A 20,538-nucleotide genomic window follows, 5' to 3' on the forward strand; every position below is an offset into this window, starting at 1 on the left:
AGCTATCATTGGCTGCCCACGAGGGGGCGCAAGGCTGGGCGAGCCGCACCCGGCGACCCCCGCTCCGCCGACTCCACCCCACCTGGGGCCAGCGCTGGGCAACCTGGGTCCATTCTTTGAAGCGCCGTGGTCAGGCAGCGGGCTCCGGGACCGCAGGCCTGGAGCTGCGGGGGCATTTGCGCGGTAGTTGGCCGTCGCCCTGGCGCAGGTGATCGCGGCCGCCTCGCCCTTCTAGAACTGAACCCGTCCCCCCTTCCTTGCACGCTTCGAAGAGAAGCCCAAGTCCTGCTGCAGCTGGAATTCGAAGCGCTGGAGCTGATGGAGGGAGGAGGGACGCATTTCCAAGTCGTTCTTGCTACTCCGTAGTCAGCGAGTTTCCAGAGACCTCCTCTTCCGGCCCGGATTGCCGCCTCCGGAGCCGGGCGGTGGGGCGCAACCCCGGCACTCCGGGGGCGCGCGGGGCCCAGGGGCGCCGCCGGCCGCCCGCGCGCTCCGGCCCTCGCCACTAGGCGCCGCTGCGCGCACGCGGATCCCGGCCCGGCGAGCAGCCAGGGAGGACGCCAGGAAGGGAATTTGCTCTAATAACAAATGTTTTAAAAACATGTTTAAAAGCTACGAATTCTTCTTTTCGTTTTCCCACCCTCTCGCTACGCGTTCGGAGAGGCCAGGTGCCTGGGGATCGCGGTGGATTGGAGGAATTCCTAAGCCAGCCCTGAGGCCTCCCCATCCCCGCCACCTTCGCTTTGCATTGGGCCGGGCGGAGGGCTCTGACTATGCCAAACATTAGCTCACTGACTCCTCTCAACAACTGTTAAGATATTGAGATTTACTTTTCACAGATGAGAAAACAGAGTCGAGAAGGTGGTCACAACGGTAGGGACCGCACGCAGCACCTGGGCACCTGTCCTGAATTGCAGGGAGGCTATGAATGCACCCCAGACAGGAAACTCAGAGCAGATAGTTATGGGAGATGGGAGATTCCCCCAAACTTCTGCGCTTCATTGATTCCCACGAGCCAGGACTCCAGGCCTCTCTCACCCCAGCACCTCCCTACAGAAGTCCCCTACCCTCGGGATGGAGGGGGGAGGGAAGCATGGAGAAGCTAGTGGCAGGAGTGTGAGACTAGCAGTAGCTTATGTTTGCAGGACTATATTGTTCAGTGTTGAAGCCCAGCAGGGAGCTCTTGAGGTGGGCAGGTAAATAATAATAACAGCAGCGCCAAGGTTGATTATAGTTCATTGTATGCTAATCACAATAAGCACTTTGCTTGGCTTATCTCCTTGAACAACCCCAAGGGCCAAGATACTATTATTTATCTCCAGTTCTCAGAAGAGGAAGGCACAGAGATGTCAGGTAATTTGCTCGAAGTCACCCAGACTTGACTGGCTTTTTTTTTTTTTCCGTGTGTGTGTGTGTGTGTGTGTGTGTGTTTGTGTGTGTGTGTGTGTGTGCAGTAGGTTCTTTATAAAGTGTAACCATCAGTAAAATTCACCCTGCACAGTGCACAGTTCTGTGAGCTCTGAAAAACGCTCAGCGAAGTGTAACTACCATCGTAATCAAAAGTAGAAGGGTTCTGTTACTCCTTAAAACAGGCCTGACTTCTACCCTCCGCGGCTCCCCTGGCTCCCAGGCAGTTTGGGCCGTGTTTGTACCGATGACAAAATGGAGGTCGGGAGAGGTGGTGGTGTTTGCCCAAGAAAGCTCAGCCAGTAAGTGACAGATCTGAGATTCGAACCTTCATCTTGTGTCTGCTAGTCCCGCCGCCTGTGGAGTGTAGATCCCTGAATCTACAGAGCTCAGCCTGCGGCGGTTTGGGGCCTGTAGAAAGGGGAGCCCTTTGCTCTAAAATGGAGCCTCTGAAATCCCCTCACTGCGCAGTGCAGGCTCCCAGCACCTAAGCGATCACCCACCCTTCCAGGGCAGCTAGGGAACAAAGAGGGGCCGATGCTTCGAGGCCTAAGCCCCGAATGAAGTGAGCGGCAGCCGTGAGGTGAAGGGGCAGGGGTAGAGTTGGCTCGGGGTCCGAGCCCAGACCAGAATGCCCAGTGCCCTGTCGAGCCTCACCCACCGGTCTGGTTAATGAGTTACTGTCCTCGTTAATTCTCCAACACGTCGGGGCGGCTGCTCAAACCTTCCTGAGTTCCTCAGGTCCCAGGCGCATGAATTAACATAGATTAATCTGGCTTCTGGGGCTTCCGCCAGCGCCCCCAAACCCACTTATCTCTCTTGTGGGCCCGAGCGAGGCTTGGGGCCAGGTAGCACTTGGGGCAGAGGAGATGGACCCCCGCCGCTCCCTCACCCTTGCCCCCCTGCTGGCCATGAGAGACCCTGGGGCAAACGTGGCCCCTCCGGGCAGTTTGCAAGAGAAGGGTGGCTCGCACACGATGTTGCACGAAAGGAGGCAAGGCTCCCCGCGGATTGGGCCCTTTGCCCTGGGCCAGACGTTCCCGCCTTTCGAAGGAGGAGAGGGTCTGGGCTCCAGACCACGGCTCACTCCCTCGGGCACCCTGGACGCTCCTAGTCAAAGGTAGGAAAGGGTTTAAGGAAGAACCAAGAATACCTGGGCGCCCAGCCTGAGACTTTAAAAAAAAAAAAAAAAAAAGGTCAAACTTAACATTTCACACACCTTGGCGGGGCCTCACTCCACCTCCCGGACCCAAACTGAATCCCCTTTGCCCTCAAGGTCATCTACTCTCAGGCCCCCAGCCAATACAAACTGTGAAATAAATGCTCATTTCCCACCCTGCAGCCAGAGCGGGGCTTTTGAGGGCTCCTACTTTTCCACTTAGAGCCTAATGGCAAGTTTGGAAAGCCTGGTCTGAGGACCAGCCCCGGCCCTCCATCCGTCCTGGACAGCCTTCCACAAGGAGGACCTCTCCCTCTGTTTCCAGGGTCCATGATCTACAGCCCACCGAACTGGGTGTTTCTTCCCAGCTTGGGACATGGAGGGGCTGACTTCTACCTCCAGCCCAGGCCTGCTGGCCAGCACAGCCAAAAGACCTGCCCTTTCTCGGTGGCTTCAGGCTCCCTGTTGGCCTGGGCACTGGTGGGGCTGTGTCCCCACAGCTGAACTCAGAGAGGGATTTCTGAACTGGAGACGATATTTCTGGAAGTCAGCGGTTCAGGCCAGAGGGAGGTACATCTCCAAATACACCCGACCCCAGGAGGCTACACTGAACACCCTGTATCCTTGGGCCTGGGAGAAAGGATGGGGGCGGGGGAGGGAGGCTTCTGCAAAACAAGACCACAAGAACCTGCTAAAGCTGAATACCCAGCCACCACCCCTGCCCAGAGCTGGCGTCAGAGGTCTGAAGCCTGAAACATGGTCAGGTTTCTCTAGGCATGAGGGGGAAGCTGAGGCCCACACCTGTCTTGTGTGTGGATGTGTGTGTACGTGTGTGGGAATGTTGGGGGGGGGGCATCCCAGATGATCTCTGTTAGCTAAGGTCAGGTGCCCAGACACACCCAGAAAACACAGTTCTAAACTCTCTTGCCTGGAGGGCTTCCCTAAAGGGCTCCCCTTCCCCACTCCAAAGCAAATTATGCCTGGAATAAAGTTGAGACATTGATGTGAACATAAAATTACATCGGACGAAACCACAGAGGGACGGGGAGACCCCAGGGCAGGGAGGTGGGTAGTTGGGGAAGCAGGAAGTGGGTCCAAAGACCCAGACCCTCAGTAGCCGAAGGTGCTGGTGGTAGCAGACTCGTCTGGGACCCTGCTCTTCTCCCCACCTCCCAATCGACTTTTCTCGGGTCTCACAGCAACCTAGTCACCAAACACAGGCATTTCTTCCTCCTTAAGAGAAATGGCATGGACCTCTAAGTAATAGATTTAAAGGATGCCAGATTTTTTTTTCTCATTAATTGTAAACGTGCAAAATACCTGCTGGTACTTCACTTTAGAAGAATGCAATTGGCAAGAAGGAAAAAAAAAAAAGGAAAAAAGAAGAGGCTGATGAATAGATAATAGATCTTTAACCACCAATAAACAGAGAGCAGCGCCAGCAGCCTGGGGGATGTGATCATAATTATGCCACTGCGCGAGCCAATGGGGACGAGGGAACTCGGCCCTAAAATCATCCCAAAACCGAAGGCGAGCTCGAAAATGCGGACACGGCCTGGGAGCGGAGACGTGATCTGCAGCCCCCAGTTGCAATCCCTGCACAGCAACCCGCCCCTGGGACGACAGCTGACAGAATGATAATAGAAATAATAATAATAACAACAGCAGCAGCAATAATCATAATGACAAAACGAACAAAAATCATAGCGGCCACGGGACGGTAACAGTAACGCCGCATCAGCTTCACCCTGACCGTGGCCCCGGGGTCCCCGATCCTGCCGAAGGACCTGTTTGGGGCAGGAGGTGAGAACCCTCCCGGAGAGAAGAAGTGAGAGCCCGTGGGGTTGGTTGGAAGCCAGTCGCCTGGGGCAGGGTCGTTGACTCGCGTCTCAACTTGCAGACGGACAAACGGGGTGGACAGCCGCGACCGCAGCGCCCCTGGGACCTCGCGGCTCCGCGCGGTTGGAGGCCCCCCCGCCCCCCCGCACCCCAGCCCAGGCTCCTCTCTCACCTGCGAACCCGCCGGGAGTTCGGCTGCGGGTGGGGGCCGGTGTCACCGCGGGGCTCCGGTAGCCCCCGCCCGGAATCCCGCGCTGCCTGCCGACCCCGGGCGCTCCCGGGGCGATCGCAGCTTCCCCGACGCGGGGCCCCCGGGGGGCGGGGGGGGGGCGGCGGCCGGGAGCGAGGCGCGAGGACTCCGCGCGTCCGTCCGTCCGTCCAGCTCGGGATCCAGGGGACCGCGGCGGAGGCGGCGCGGGCCGGGGACTCTGCGGGGACCGGGGCGCCCCGGAGGGAGTGGTGTCGCGGAGGAGGAGGCGGCGGCGGAGGGGGAGGAGGTGGGGGAAGGAGGAGGAGGAAGAAGAGGAGGAGAAGAAGGAGGAAGAGGAGGAGGAGGAGGAGGAGAAGACGCCGGAGGAAGAGGAGGCGGCGGAGGAGAAGCCGCAGCGGGCGCCGCGCGAGCGAGTGAGCCGGGCGCGCGGGGCGAGGGCGCGCGAGGCGGGCGGCCCGGCGGGCGCGGGGGCCGCGGCCCAGGCGGCGGCGCCGACTCCGTTCCACGCTCGGCCGGGATCCAGGCCTCCGGGTTCCCAGGCGCTCGCCTCCCTCTGACGCACTTTAAAGAGTCTCCCCCCTTCCACCTCAGGGCGAGTAATAGCGACCAATCATCAAGCCATTTACCAGGCTTCGGAGGAAGCTGTTTATGTGATCCCCGCACTAATTAGGCTCATGAACTAACAAATCGTTTGCACAACTTGTGAAGAAGCGAACACTTCCATGGATTGTCCTTGGACTTAGGGCGCCCTGCCCGCCTTTTGCAGAGGAGAGAAAACTTTTTTTTTTGGCCTCCCCCGAGAAACTTCCCCCCCCCTCCCTGCCTCTAACTCCGACCCCCCCCCAGCCATCTNAAAAGAAAAAGAAAAAAAAAAGAAAAATTACCCCAATCCACGCCTGCAAATTCTTCTGGAAGGATTTTTTCCCCCCTCTCTCCAGGTTGGGCGCGTTTGGTGCAAGATTCTCGGGATCCTCGGCGTTGCCTCTCCCTCCCCCTCCCCCCTCCATTCCTTTTCCTTTCCTTTCTTTCTTCCTTTCCTCCCCCCCCGCCCCCACCCCAAACAAACAAGTCCCCAAGTCTCGTCCGTGCTCGCCGCGGGCAGCGGGCGGCGGAGGCAGCGCGCCGCGGTCGCCGGGAGCCGGAGCCCCGGGCGCCCGCTCCTCGGCGCAGCATGTTCCAGCCGGCGCCCAAGCGCTGCTTCACCATCGAGTCGCTGGTGGCCAAGGACAGTCCCCTGCCCGCCTCGCGCTCCGAGGACCCCATCCGCCCCGCGGCGCTCAGCTACGCCAGCTCCAGCCCCATAAACCCGTTCCTCAACGGCTTCCACTCGGCCGCCGCCGCCGCCGCCGCCGGCAGGGGCGTCTACTCCAACCCGGACTTGGTGTTCGCCGAGGCGGTCTCGCACCCGCCCAACCCCGCGGTGCCCGTGCACCCGGTGCCGCCGCCGCACGCCCTGGCCGCCCACCCCCTGCCCTCCTCGCACTCGCCACACCCCCTCTTCGCCTCGCAGCAGCGGGACCCGTCCACCTTCTACCCCTGGCTCATCCACCGCTACCGATATCTGGGCCACCGCTTCCAAGGTACGTGCCACGTCGCGGGGCTGCGGCGCGCCGCGTCCTGCGCCGCCCTCGGCCTGCGCCGGGTGGGCCGCTTGGCACGGCCCGGGAGGGGGTCCCCCCGGCTCGCCGGCCCGCGCGCCCCGTTCGGGAGCTGCGCGGCGAGGGGCCCGGCGTGGTGCCGGCCGCCAGTCTCCGAAGCTGCGGCCGCGCTGGGGGCTGGCCTGCGGCCGCTCGACCCCGGAGAGAGGGGCGCAGACGGAGAAGTGGTCTCCGAGCGCTCTCCGGTCGGTCGAGCCAGGCTGGGACCGCCTGCGCTGAGCGCCGGCAGCGCGAGTCCCGGGGCCCGCGGGGTACCAGGCTCGCCGCCTCCCCCGCGACGCCCTCGCTGCCCGAGCTCCGTGGGGCACGGGCACGGCCGGGCCGCCGGGGTCGCCTTCGACTGCGTCAGACCCAGTTCGCCACCCTCTCCTTGCCCCCTGAAGCCTCGACCCGACACTTCTCAGTTTCCAACCCTCTTCGGGCGGCGAGGGGGCCCTCGCACCCCCAGAGCAAAGTCGAGGGGTTTGTTTTTTCCTCTTTCTTTTTTTCCTTTTTTTTTTTTTTTTTTTTTTTTTGGATTTTTTTTTTTTTTTTTTTTTTTTTTTTTTTTTTTTTTTTTTTGGAGGCCTGGAGAGGGTCCTGGAACCCGCGCCCGGGTAGTAACCTCCGTAGATCGGCGCTCTCGCCAAGACCCGCTTACATGGGGCGCCCAGCGTCCTCGGCGGGGAGGCAGGTTCAGTCTGGTTTTTGTTTGTGATTTCGTTTTTCTTTGAAAAGAAATGAACCGGATCGGGAGACGGGCTGGACGAAAAGATCTGTTTGGGTGTTTTCCTTTTTTGCTATTTTTATTTGTTTGTTTTTTTTCTCTGGTTGGGGTAGGAGGAAAGTTAAAACTCCAGAAAAGGGGACGACTAATTAGTTTAGCGGTCGGAGCCGGGGGGGAAAGACCTACCTCCCGCGACAGCCGATCAATACTCTGTGGCTCCTCCGTTCGTTAACCCTTTGCGTTCTGCCGGAGCCTAGGATCCGGCAGTTGCCAGCACCACCCCCAAATAAAAACAAAACAAAAACAACCTTCCATCCTAATTCCGGGACCGGGTTTCCCTCCATTCCCTCCTAAACTGTCGGTTTTTCTTGTTTGGGTTTTTTAGTGAATCGATTTCCCACCCTCACGAGTGAACCCGAAACTACTTTGGCTTTGCTCACCAAGTTTAGGGCTCCCTTCCTCATTCTCTGCCCGCTACGGGCGCACCAGGCCCGAGGTAGCAGGGATTTCCTGGGACCCCGGACGGCCCCACAGGGCGCCCGCAGCTCGGCGGCCCCTGGGTTTCGATCCCTTCGCTCGCGTCGGCTGGTTCTCCGGAGCGGGGCAGTGCGGCAGCCGGGCCCTGGGGAGGCCGTGACTGCGGAAGCCCGGCATCCCCGCCCGCGAAATTTCGGTCCCGGCCGGTCCTCTGCGCTTCCCCGGAGGGGAAGGGACTTAAATAATTTAAAATGGTGCCCCCGAAAAAATTCTGGATCGCGGCCCACCGCCTCTCCGCCCCGGGGTTAGAAAGAAGAGAAAGTTTGTCTGGGTCCTGGGCTGCCTCTCCTCTGCCCCCGGCGCCCGGCGCGGAGGTGGGGAGGCCCGTGGCGCCAGGGCGGCTGCGAAGTCCGCCGGGGTCGGGAGCCCGGGGTTGCGGTGGGCGCCGCACAGGTACAGCCCTGGTGCCCCGGCCGGGCGGCGGGCCGGCGTCCTCCTCGCGCGCCTGCGGAGGGCCCGAGCCGCCCCGGCTCCGTGAAGGCCGTGAGCGCCGCGCCCCGCCAGCCCGGCTCGGGAGAAGCGCGCCGCCCCGGTCAGGACGGTCCTCCCTAACCGGGCCTCTGCTCTGTCCCCGGCAGGGAACGACACAAGCCCGGAGAGCTTCCTTTTGCACAACGCGCTAGCCCGAAAGCCGAAGCGGATCCGAACCGCCTTTTCCCCGTCCCAGCTTCTGAGGCTGGAACACGCCTTCGAGAAGAACCACTACGTGGTGGGCGCCGAGAGGAAGCAGCTGGCGCACAGCCTCAGCCTCACGGAAACTCAGGTGAGCGAGGCGCGCGCCCGGCGACCCCACCCCGCGTCTCGGGCCTCACGCGGCCAGCACCCAAGTGCGGTGCTCGGAGAGGGCCTTGGGCAAAGCGCCCGGGAGCGGGGTCCACGTTTGGTTCAGAATGTGTACGTGTTGAGGTGCCTGGCTTCCTTGGGCTCCAGCAAGGGACTCTGAGAGCCGACCCACCCCAGTCTCCGGAGAGACGGGCTGAATAGCTCCTTCTGTCTGCCTGGGCATGAGTTACAGCTCCTGGCTCTTAAGACACCTGTGCACTCTTGGTGAGACTTTGGGTTAGAATCTGGGGACCCGGCTGGGCCCAGGAAGGAGAGTGCAGAAGGGTGAAGCAGAGGAGACGCGCACGGGGCTGAAGTCTGGAGACCTCTCGGGAGTGGGTTACGGGTGGGTTCTGCGCCACTGCCGACCCACGTTCGCACCGATGGCTCCTGTCCCTCCCCTTGAGGGGATCGGAGAATCGAAAGGTGGAGGCTAGACATCCTAGGTACGCCCTTAAAGGAGCCAACCGGAGCCGGAAGGCTGCAGAGAAGGGGTGCCTCGGGGGACCTAGCCCAGCGGTGCCCCAGGGCCCGGAGGTGGGCCTGGCTCCCGCCTGCTGGGGTCCGGGAGGGGGGTTAGTGCTACAGTAGGCGCTACTGTATGCGGAGCCGCAGGGCGGGGTCAAAGTTCCCGGAAAACAGTAACGTTTTCGGGCAGATTAAGTTGTAACACTTTTTCTGGGAGGCGCAAAGAGGTCGAGGCTTTTGTTTTAAAACGTCCCCCTGGACAAAACCGAGGAGGGCCTCGCGGGCTGGTGCGGGGCCCCGCACCAGGCGCGGCCGGCTGGTTTCTCCTGGAGAGCCGAGGCCGCGGTGGTCTTTGTCCGCCTCGCTGCCCACGCTGCCTGGGCTCTTTGTGTGCGTGTCAAGCCCCGAGCGCACCGACGCGCGCCTTGGGCGAGCGCCGGGAGAAATGAACCGTCCTCCCCCTCAATTAGCAAACTCAAAGCAAATTAAACTCAGCCTTGTTCCAGCTCGGCTTTTTCGTGGGGCACTTTGGGGGACTGGGGCATTGGGGAGAGCAAGCCGGGACCTGGGCCGGCCTTCTAAGAGGAGGGAGTGGAGCGGGCTCTCTGGGGCCCGGGCTGCTGCTTTCCGGATAGGACAGGCCCCGCGGGGCAAGGGAGGTGCTGTGGCCGCAGTTTCCCTCGCGGGACCGCGCTGCTGGGAAGCTGGGACAGTGTTACTGTCCGGTCTGGTGGCTGAGTGGGGACCCACTGCCCAGGCCCCTTGCTCCCCCCACCCCCAGGAGTGATGGCGATTGCTGCCCAGTCCCACATCAGTGCTCCCCCCAGGAACCCAGGAGATGCTCCGGGGGAGATGAGGCCACCAGCCCTATTCTGGTGGGAAGTGATGTGACCGAGTCTGGGAACCTGGGCCTGGTGGCTCCTGGCGCTGGTCAGGAGGAGGGAAGAGAGGGCGCTCCATCTCTTCTCTTCTCTTTCTCAGTTTCTCTCTCACTTCCTCTTTATCCCAGGGTCTTTGAGAAGCTTTCACTTTTGAGCCTCTTTTCCTAGCTGGAAAGGTACAGCTAGGTTGGTTCCTAGGCCTCTGCATTCCCCCCCCACCTCTTCCAGCACTAACTCCCTCCCAGCCCCCCTCTGCTCACCTGCAAGAGTCCTGGGCAAGGAAGAGAAGCTCAGGTCAGTCCTTCCTGCCTACCCAGGGCCCCAGCCTGGCAAACGAACGAGGCGCTATATTTAGTCAATGCTGCAGAAACAGACAAAATACAAAGCACATCGGGCCTTGCACAAGAAAGCTGCTGCCGCCTGGAAAGAGGTCTTCCCTGCCCTAGCTAGGTAGAAGGAGTCAGGGACCTGTCTTTTTAAATTTTTCCTTACTTATTATTGGTGTAGGGGGGTTCCCAAGCTTTGCAAGGCTTTTGCTCTCAGCAGGATGTGGGTGTGCCGTTCAGGGCCCCTCGACCAGGGCACTGTGCACCTTGGGCCATCTGGCCTGGGGGAAGCGCCCAACCAGGACCCAGAAGAGTAGGGAGCCAGGCTTCCTATCCACCAGCACCAGGAGCTCCGCACCCAGAAGGGAGGCCTTGGGGAGGGCCGCCCTTTGGAGTTCGGCTGGGGGATAGGGCTTCCGAAGAAGTCCCACTCCGAGGGGAGGGCGCTGCGGAGGAACTAACGCGCCTCCATCTGCATCCCGCCCGCAGGTAAAAGTATGGTTTCAGAACCGAAGGACCAAGTTCAAAAGACAGAAGCTGGAGGAAGAAGGCTCAGATTCCCAACAAAAGAAAAAAGGGACGCACCATATTAACCGGTGGAGAATCGCCACCAAGCAGGCGAGTCCCGAGGAAATAGACGTGACCTCAGACGATTAAGAACACAAACCGAACCCCACAGAAACGGACAGCACAGAGGAAAACAGAGACAGGGAGAGGAGGGGTAGAAGGAGAAAAAAAAAACCCTACAGAACAAAAACAAACCGCACACACACATTCACCGAAAAAAGCAAGAGGGAGTCAGAGAGAGCGACGGTGCATCGCAGACTTTGGGCAGCGAGGGCGCAGGGTCCTGATCCCAGGCTGCGTGGAGATGGCAGAGGACGGAGGCTTCTTGATCAACATGCAACCCTTGTCTAAAGAGGCAGCTGAGTGAGTGAGAGAGAAAGAGACAGAGAGAGAGAGAAAGAGAGAGAGAAAGAGAGATCCAAAAGTGGCAAAGCCGAAGTAAGGCGCTCTGAACAAGGGAAGCTGTCAGTCAAACGCCAAACCAGCGAGAGAAGATGATTGGCAGGTACTCCGTTTATCACAGTCCTGATTTGTTTTTTTTAAAAATATAATGATAATAATGATGGTAAAAGAAACCCCCAACCAGGCACAGGACTTTTTATTTTGCACTTCACAGAGTTTCCCCCACCCAGTCTTTAAAAATAAATAGTAATAATAACAATCGAAATTCCACATCCAGCCCCATCCCACACCTGTTCAAAAACTTGAATTGCATGTAGCAGTTGTTGGGCGAATGGTGTCTAAAGACAGAAAATGAATTGTAATTTGCTTTTGCTTTTGCAGACAGGTTCTGTGTGCTTTTCATTTTGATTTTTTTTTCGAAGAATGTGCAGTCTGTAAACACTTTTTTATACCTTCTGACGTCAAAGTGATTGTGAAAGGTACATGAAGTAGGCTCAGCGATAGTGGTCCTCTTACAGAGAAACGGGGAGCAGGATGGGGGGCTGGGGGTGGTGGGGGAGGGTGCCCATGAGAGGAGTCAGGACGTGCTGGGAAAGAAAAACCCTAAATTAATTCTATTTCTCGAACATTCCCTTTCCTAACATCCCGAAGGCTTAAAACCACGCAGTAAACTCCTTTTGGTGGTTGGAGAGATTGGCCAAATTCAACCATTCGCTGTAAAGGCCATTCCAAACTTTAAATCTATCTGTTGCAAAACTGAAGGACTGTAGTTAGCGAGGATGACGTTAAGTGTGGCCAAGAACATGGCGGCAAGTTTTCAAGCACTGAGTTTCTATTCCAAGATCATAGACTTACTAAAGAGAGTGACAAATGCTTCCTTAATGTCTTCTATACCAGAATGTAAATATTTTTGTGTTTTGTGTTAATTTGTTAGAATTCTAACACACTATATACTTCCAAGAAGTATGTCAATGTCAATATTTTGTCAATAAAGATTTATCAATATGCCCTCAGAGTAGTCGTTTTGAGAAATTGAAGTGAGTTTTTTTTTGTTTTTTTTTTAAGTATCTACCATTTGAGTGTGGTCCTCCCCCAGCAAGGCTCAAGAAATCCAGGCTCCTCACCCACAAAAGAGCCAGGCTGATGGGTTCTTGGGCATTTTAAAGAGAGATGAGGGTGGAGAAGGGAGAGGATTAGGAAAACTTAAGTCCTTCAGAAAAGGGATGGGAGAAAAGTTTGCCAACCAGACCTTTGCCCATTGCAAGGTTCACTGAGGGAGTTTAGTTTGAATTTCAGGTTAAAAATGCTTACTTCTCTTAATTTTCTAAATTGAAAAAAATTGGATATATACCTATGCATTGAAGAATATTCCCCTAGGATTGGAGGAAACACTTAGCAGAATCAGAATCCTGGGACTTTCAAATTGTGCTTCTGACTTCACACGCCAAAGTACAAGTTCATCAATCTTTTCCTTCCTTCCTTCCTTCCTTCCTTCCTTCCTGTCTCTGGCCAGGTCTGCTGAAGGTGACGAGGCAAGCCCGAGGGCCTCGGCATCCATATAAGGCAAGCACTCTGAGAAACCTTCAACTCTTAATTTTAACATTAAAGAAAAAGTTGTAACCAGTCTTGGAGGAAACTTAGCTTTTTTTCCCCTCCTCCTTCCCCCTTCTGGGGGTACGAGGTTGTTTTTGCATGCTTCATTTGCTTCTTATCCTGATAGGCTGCATTAATCAGTTTTATTTCCATTGATAGAGAAACCTCGTCTGTTCTGTTCGAGCTACAAAGCGTCCTGTGAGCTTTTGTGAAAGTGCAAATCAGTTTAAGCAATTATCATACCAGGAATATGAAGGGGAAAGAGGAGGCCTTGCCCAGTGGTCTCCTTTAATCTCTTAATCCACGGATCCAGGGGGGCTGCCTGGACATAATTTAGGACAATCTCCCCACCCTTTACACTGTGATAAGGCCAAGTTACAATGCAGGGCAAAAATACAAGCTTTGTTAACATCCTGCCTTGAAAAGTTAAGATTAGACATTCCATGCACGTGTGGGGACTTTAGGGCACTATGGAAATTTTTCTTTCTTTTTTTCCTCCCCTCCTCTCTTCTAAAGTAGAATCCATTCTCGGTTTCTCTCGCTCTCTTTTTCTTTATCTCTGCCTGTCTCTCCTTTTTTCCCTCCTCCACCTCTGCTCCTCTGGAGAACCCTGACTGTCCAAGGTACATTTTCATGCAGACCTGCTCTGGGAAGGTGTGTGCGTTGTGGGGGATGTTTGGCCGCAGAAGCATTACCAGGGTGAGGTGCGCAGCTCCGAGAGGCCCAGGCTTGCTTCTCAAAGGGACAGGTGCCCCCTGGGTATCCCGGACACTCGAGTTGGGTTTCCAGCTGCGTTGACAGCGTGACCTCCCTGTCCGATGGCTGTCCCAAGTGCTTTGCAGTCACTGCTATAGTACCCCATCCCCTTCTCTTGAACAAGTTCCTTTTCCTTCCACATGTTTCCCCACACCCAGAATGCCTCAAACCCGGAGCAGAGACATGCTAAAATTCCAACTGGTCTTTCCAGAAAAAAAAAAAGTTCCCATCTTAATAAAACACATATTTCTGCAGAAACCATCTACATTTTTTAAATACAAGAAAAGGGAAAGAGTGGTGAAGATTTTTTTTTTTGGTAAACGTCCTATGTAGTGTAACAGCAATAAAATCATCAGAGAATACTATTAGCTTTGAAAAAAAAAACTAAAAGCTTTATTACAAACCAAGCTTTGAAAATAGGGGGGATTAGGCGGCTGAAAGGGTCCCACAATGGTAAGAAGAAAAGGTTTCATGCTAATGAGGTTAATGCCCTTTGTATCTCAGGCCTCCACATCTTCATTACGCGCTATCTCCGGCTGCACGGAGCGGCTCAGAGAGCCGCAATCCACTCCAACGCCCCCCTTCCCGGCCCAAAGAAGGATTTGATAGCAGCTCTGTTCAAACTAGATAATTATATCTTTTCAAGTCGGAATTAAGATAAAGAAAGTGAAGCAGAGGCGGCTCGCCTTGATCCACTGCAAACAAATTTGGCGCACTTTCGAGTCCTTCCCCCGCCTCAAAAAGGCAGGACAGTCAGCTTATTAGCCGCTCGTTTGCTTTATTAATTCATCTATTTAAAGTGGCAGGATTAGGGCGTCTAATGTGGACGCAGGCTGCCGTGGCGTTGAGGAATATAAATATTTGCGAGATGCCATCCCACGATGACTATCTGGGCGCGGGGCGCGGGGCGCCGGGCAGGGTGCGGGCGCGTGTGCCTCAAGGCTGCGTCCCCTTCGCAGTGAGCGCACGCTGGACTGGAGCCCTTTGGGTAGGGGTTCGTGGGAGCTCTGTGCCCCAGGTCTGTGTCCTCCCACGCAGTATACGGGTGCCGGGCCTAGATGCTCCTGGCAGGGCTCTCTGGGCACCGGGGGGACGGGGGGGAGGTTCTGGGTTCCTTGCACATGGCCAACTGCATGCATGTTGCCTTGTGTCCCGCCTGTTACCCCCAAAGACGATGCAGGTTACATTTGATCCCCATCCTGCCCCCTTGCTGATGGCTTGTGGGCCTTCCCCGTGTGTGCCCCTGTGCCAAGTGGATTTGGGGTCCGCACTCAGTTGCCTTCCCCCGAGAAAGTCAAGCCGAGTGTACAATGCATTTGTGCCCCAGGTGCGTTTCTTGCTAGGGGTCCTATTTCTCTGCGCAGCCAAGGGGCCGATCAGCAGGTCCGTGGGGCAGGGGGGAACTTTTTCAAGACACCAGACACTCCTTGGGGGTGGGAGAAACCTTGGACTTCCGGGACGGTTACCCCTTTCTGGCTTTCGTTTTGGGTGCCCGGTGTCCCCGGCTCTTACCGACTCTGCTCCTGGCAGCCAAGCCGAGCCGGAGCGGGAGCGTTGGCGACGGCCCGGAACCTGCCGGGCCACTTTTGTGCTAGGGGCGGATTGTGACAGGCGGGCAGCCACGCCAAGTGGGCCTGGCAGAAAGGGGGCTCGGGCCTGCGCGCGGCCCTGGAAACCTCGGCTCCTCCCCGTCCCCGCCTCGGAGTCGCAGGAAACAAAGTCTCGGACCCGCGGGCTGATTGGGGAGGGACTCTGGCGGCTCGGCCCCAGGCCCGCTCCGAGGTGGGGCCGGCTGGGTTGGGGCTGCCCGCCTGTGGGCAGTTTTCAGTCGGAATAAGCGGGCGGATGTCGTTAGAGTGAGAGACCCGTGGCTGCGTGTCTGTTACAGGTTGAGTGCAAGGGCTGCGAAACACTTGTGTTTGTGTGGGGACGTAATGGTGTGTCTGAGCCAGCACTTAAGTCAGGATCTGGAGGTGCTAACTATGCTAACTGCGTGCTCGAGCACACAAGAGGCCAGTGCTGCTTGTGTGGATCGTGTGAGTGTGTCAAGGGCTCCAGCTTTCCTTGTGCGTCTAGATGACACCAAGTCAGGGCGAGACCGCGCAGCGGTGCGGCTGCCCCGTCCACGGAGGTGGCCAAATGCAGTCTGTGTGCGCAGTCCGCGTGCCAGAGGCTGGTCACAGAGTGTGTATCTGTAGCTGTGCTTCTCCCGGAATGGGGAGGGCCTCCGTGTGCGTGTGACCCACGGGAACACGGCTCTGTGTTTGGGGGGAAGTCCCCTGCGCTGGTGCCCGTGCCTGGAACCCGAGCAGCAGCTGTCTGTCTTGGGGAGGAGGGGGTTCTGGGCATATGTGCGTCCATCGAGAAGCTTGGGTTCACCGTATTGTTTCTGCAGCGCGACCACTTGATAAGGAGTTTGGTAAACAACAGCCCTTTTTTGGTAACGGCGCATTTCTCTAGGCCGCCCTTTATCAATCCAGCGATCAGCCTCACAGTTACTTGGGTGCCGCCCCCCGGGCATGGGCGGGCTGGGCCGGAGAGGGAAGGGGCCTGTGAGGTCGGGGTGCCCCGAGGCCAGGCGGCAGATATAGGCCTATCCCTGGGCCTCCGGATTTACCTCCCCCAACCAAACCCGCAGCGAGGGGGAAGTGGGAGTTTTGAGAACCTGCTGACCCCAGCCGTGACCCCGCCCGGGGAGGCGGCTTCTCCCGGCGCGACCCCTGTACGCAGGAAACCTGAGGCGGTGCCACGCTTGAAAGCGAAAGGTCCATTCATCAGCCGCGCCCCAGCGTCTAATTGGCCTTTTGTTCATTAGTGCCTGTTGCCCAGCAGGAGAGGGAAGGGGGCTTGGGAGTACCCCGGGGACTGCAAGTAGGGGTGCTGGGCGCCCCGGACTGGTGTCCGGATAGGGCAAGGCGCGTCGCCCTCCTCTGAGGGGGCGCCAGAGCGCGCCAAAGCTCAGGCCCACGTGCGAGGGCGCTTGGCAGAGGCTGGTCTTCTAGGGCCCGGGCTGATCTCCTAGCAGCCGGAGGCCCACGGCCAGGTCCGAGCCCTCACCTCCGCCTGCAGACCGAGCCCACGCACCCTCGGGATTTCAGACCTGCCTTCCTGCCTCTCCCAAGTTCCCAGCTCGGGCCCTGGCCTTGGGGCTGGACTGGGCTCAGGCGTCGTCTTTCTTCTGGCTTGGGGTTCTTTCGCTCTGCTTTCGCAGCCTACCCGCAGAGGGACTCTTGGTTCCTTCCCTAGGCACAAGCAGTGCACTCATGTCCAGCCAGTACTCCGCTTCTCTGGATGGGGAATTGAGAGAACACTGTGGCCAGGCAGGGAGGTAGGAGTTGACCCCCACTCTCCCGGGATGGGGGGGGGGGAGGAGGAGGAAACCCAAGTCTCCAGTGCTGCAAATTCTAGCTCTCTCTCCAAACCCAATCTTACCTTCTTGCTCTCCATCTCCTACCCAAGTGTCCACTTCCTCTTGGACATTTCCCTCTCTACCCCCGACCTGCTGCCCCTCTGCACACCGCCAGAGGGGTCCAAGAGAAAGAGCAGGGGTAAGGTCTCCTCTCCCAGCATAAGCCCAGACGTCCAGACGCACCTGAAAGGCCGGGGAGGTGCCTGAAGTGGGGATGGGGTCGCGTTTGGAAAATGGTCCAGAGCCCCCAGCCCCAGGCCCTTCCTCTCTTTCCCTGGGAAGATGGGGTTTCCCGGCAGTGGTGTAGCTGCCTGGTACCTCCCCGCTCCTGCCTCAGCTGGTCCCAGGCCACCCCTGCCCCCAGCCCACCTCAGGCCCTATATATAGCGTAGGTCTCCGTAGCCCTCCGCTGGACCTGACGTCAGGAAGAACTTGATCTTGCCTGCTTCGCTCCTGCTTCTGAAACTGATCCTTGAAATGAGAGAACAGACTCTACACAATTCCCATGGCCTTGACATAAGGTACAGCGATAAATATACACCACTAATGAGCAATTACCATATAATCACCTTCCAATTAGCTCGCATAATGATGAATTAAACATTCTAGCAGGCGGGATTAGGTTTCTTACTTTGTATATTATTTACGAAGGCTATAGCTTCTGCAAAGAACCAAATATCAAATTAGATGGGGAATTTTCACTTGGGGGTAATTATGCATTCAGGCCAGCGGCTGTGTTCTGGTCACTTGTCAAATGAGGACTGCAAGGTACTGACCAGTTCGCTTGGGCATTTATTTTCCCCCCTTTCCTCTCCTCTCTTTAGGTTGCAATTGTCTCCTGTTTCTACCACCCTGGCCTGCGGGTTGGGGTGGGGGGGGGCTTGGGGGAGGAGGGGAGGCGGGGTTTAAGGAAGGATCTGGTCTCCCCAGGAGGAAGGGGTGCAGGCTCGAGGCCCCCGGTGTCTGTCCCTCCAGCCCTGCCTCCTCTGGTCCCGGGTCCCATTCCTCTCCGAGAAAGGACGCCCTGGAGCGTCCAGGGGCCTCGGAGGCGCCCGAGCTTTCGGGGAAGAAGCGCGCGCAGCCGGCGCGTCTGCGGAGCTCGCAGCCCGGGGCGGCTGCCCTCCCAACCCCAGGCGGGCGACCTGCTGCGACCGGACCTCCCCCAGGCCCCCTCGGGCCCTCCGGGCGGCTCTGCGACCTCTACCCCCACTTCACCCCTGTAGCTGGGGAGAAAGTGCGTGTCTGCGGAGGCGGGGGCAGAGAGACTGAAACAAACAACAAACCTCCACCCGCCGCCCGCAGCCACCTCTCTTGTTCGGAAATGAATTTTGGCAAGAGATTAGCTCCTAATCTGATCTAACGCTGCTGACATTTGGGAAGAAGATGAAAATGGCAGCTCAATTTCATTCAGAAACGGGGTCACTCGCGGGGCTTCGCTCTGCTCCCCGGAGAACGTGGATGCTCCTCCCCCTCTCCCCTAAACCAGAGGAGAGAGCGTGGAACCGGGGAGGGGGGAGAGGGTCAGGGAGGAGGCAGGGACCGCCCCCCCTCCCCGAAGTCAGCCCGTGTTTCTCTGGCCCCACTTGGACTCAGTCCTGTCCCAGTGGAATGGTGGAGGGAGGAGATGGAGGGTGTTGGCTGGGGCATCACCTTCAGCTCCTCTCCCTCCCCACCCTCTCTCCAGGGTGACTTGCTTGGGCAGAGGTGGGGGCTCCTGGGCGGGCACCCTCTCTTTAGGCCAGAGAGTCTCTTTCTTGTAGAGAGGCCAGTGGAAAGTAAGGAGTCAGGAGTCGCGGCAGGGAGAGGTCATTAAAGCCAGGCGTCTCCAGGCCTGTCTCCTTTCCTTCCCCTGTGCCAGCTGGGCACCTAAAGGCCCACCCAGGGGCTGGTGTGTGTGGGGGGGGATCGGTCAGACCCTGCAGCCCTGTCATATGGTCTGGCTTATTTAGAAATGGTGGATCTGGATGTAGCCTCCCCTGGGGCTCCAAGAGGCTACAAGGTCTTGGGAGATGGGAATTAGGGCATCTTGGGGTCAGTGCCTCCCTTTCCCCTCAGATACCCACACACCCACTGCAGTCTCAAAAGTGGGCACCTAGAAGGCTCCACAGTGCCCAGCCTCCCCCCAGCTAGGACTGTGCAGGCAGTGGCCTTGTGCTGGTGCTAGGTAAGAGAAGACAGGTGGAGTCACTTGTGGGGGACCCTGCTCATGGGATCCTGTTCTTAAAGCAGGATTCCTAGGGGGGTGACGGTGGGGGCTAGGCATTTCTGAGGCCCTGCCTATGGGGTGCCAGGCCTGGGATGGGGTTTGAGGGCATCATCAGCATCAGCCCAGGACAAAGGCAAGCTGATGGATCTGTGCCTGGGTCCCTTGGAGTGAACATAACAAGGAAGAGAATTCTGTGCCTGAGTTTGGCTGTGTACTTTGCCTGCGAGTGGCTGCGGATACACCAGTGGCTGTACCTGAATGTGCTTACATGGCATGTGGATCACACACCTGGATGTGTAAGTGGTCACAAGGGCTTGGGGGATGGGGGCTGCTGGAGCCCATGCTGTGTCGGCTAAGCTTGGGAAAAGGCATCCCTTCTTCTGGGTCAGTGGTTGCTCTGTGCCTTGGAGAGTCAGGTGTGAGCTGGGGTTTCAGTGAGTACTGCCTCCCCCCCCCCCCCCCCCCCCCCCCCCCCCGCCCAACTTAGGCAGTGCACACTCTGTATTCTATACACTTGACTTCTGGCTGGGGTTTTGTGTGTCGGCTATGATGATACTGCAGGTGCCTTTATTATCAGAATTGGCTTTGTTCTGAGCAGTCCTTTCTTCACTGGTGTGCATTTAGCTGAGGACTGCCCCTGGTGCCCCCCACCCCCACTCTGCTTGCCCGTTTCTCAGCCTGGGGTTCTGGATGCCACAACCCCGGACATCTGGCACTGTGGAGTGACTGCAGGTCACGCCACGCAGAGGGGATGCTGACCACCAGGATGTTTGTGTTAGGGAGGGGAAGCTGAGTAACTGCGGGCACACGTGCTTGTGAATGTTTAGGAGTGCATGAATGTTTGCGAACACTTGTGTTGCAAGAGTGTGTGTGAGTGTGTGTCGGTGAGTCTAGGTGTGGCCATTGCAGGAGGGCATGACTAACTGTGGCGGTGGGAGCTGTGTAAGGGGTTGGGGGTACAACTGACTTCTCTGCCCTGACTAGCCTGGCCTCACCGGGCCCCCTTTGGTCTGCCTTGCAAGACCCTTCTTGTCCCCTGCTCTAAATGACTGCACTTATGTCATCAAGAGCAACAGAAGTGATGAGTAATGCCCCGTGGAAGGCCACTGCTTTGTAAATGATGCCATGTTGACTGACATGTCCCTTTCCCTACTTGTCACCTAGGGGCAGCACCAAGGGGACTTACTCATTCCCAGGCACCTCCTGGTTGGGGGGGGGTGGTAGTCAGTGCTGAAGTTTATGGAAAGCCAGAGCACTTCCAAGGTCCTTCTCTGCCCACCCCCCTGCACCCACACCTGCTCCCTTCTCCCCCGACATTGAGTTTTCCCAGCTGTAAGGGAGATTTTATTTAGAATATGCTATAGTCCAGACCCACTGACAGCCTCAGGAGGGTAGAGGAAGAGGAGTGGTTAGACCAGTACGCATGTGTGTAGTATGTGCGTGTGTGGACCAGTGACGTGGGTCCTCATTTGCTCACCGTCCATCAGCTGTCTGAACAGGTTTCTTCTGAGCAAGGAGAGTGTAAACTCCAGGAAGAACAAACAGTCCAAACAAGCGATTAGATTCCTGGCCCAAGGAAAGGGAATAGGTG

The 20,538-nt window shown here is 57.6% G+C and overlaps 1 protein-coding gene across 2 annotated transcripts; it reads left to right on the forward strand.

Annotated features, from left to right (window-relative positions):
• The first annotated feature begins 5,787 nt into the window (after positions 1-5,787).
• On the forward strand, positions 5,788-10,736 carry EMX2 (empty spiracles homeobox 2). 2 transcript variants are annotated; one of them, XM_039237369.1, is made up of 3 exons: positions 5,788-6,196; positions 8,096-8,280; positions 10,504-10,736. In XM_039237369.1, the coding sequence occupies exons 1-3, from the start codon at positions 5,788-5,790 to the stop codon at positions 10,669-10,671; spliced, it is 762 nt and encodes a 253-aa protein (XP_039093300.1). In that variant the 3' UTR covers positions 10,672-10,736. The 2 variants fall into 2 exon arrangements, with proteins under 2 accessions (XP_039093300.1, XP_039093301.1); XM_039237370.1 differs by lacking the exon at positions 8,096-8,280.
• Positions 10,737-20,538: the final 9,802 nt, after the last annotated feature.

This window comes from Hyaena hyaena, unplaced genomic scaffold (assembly GCF_003009895.1).
Source record: "Hyaena hyaena isolate Hyena2069 unplaced genomic scaffold, ASM300989v1 scaffold_124, whole genome shotgun sequence".
In the NCBI taxonomy this organism is placed as follows: domain Eukaryota; kingdom Metazoa; phylum Chordata; class Mammalia; order Carnivora; family Hyaenidae; genus Hyaena; species Hyaena hyaena.

Bases quoted from the DNA above. Each gene is read 5' to 3' on its own strand.
- EMX2 (XM_039237369.1), top strand. From the start codon at position 5,788: ATGTTCCAGCCGGCGCCCAAGCGCTGCTTCACCATCGAGTCGCTGGTG. The intron at 6,197-8,095 runs GTACGTGCCACG...TGTCCCCGGCAG, and splicing joins TCTGGGCCACCGCTTCCAAG to GGAACGACACAAGCCCGGAG. The intron at 8,281-10,503 runs GTGAGCGAGGCG...TCCCGCCCGCAG, and splicing joins TCAGCCTCACGGAAACTCAG to GTAAAAGTATGGTTTCAGAA.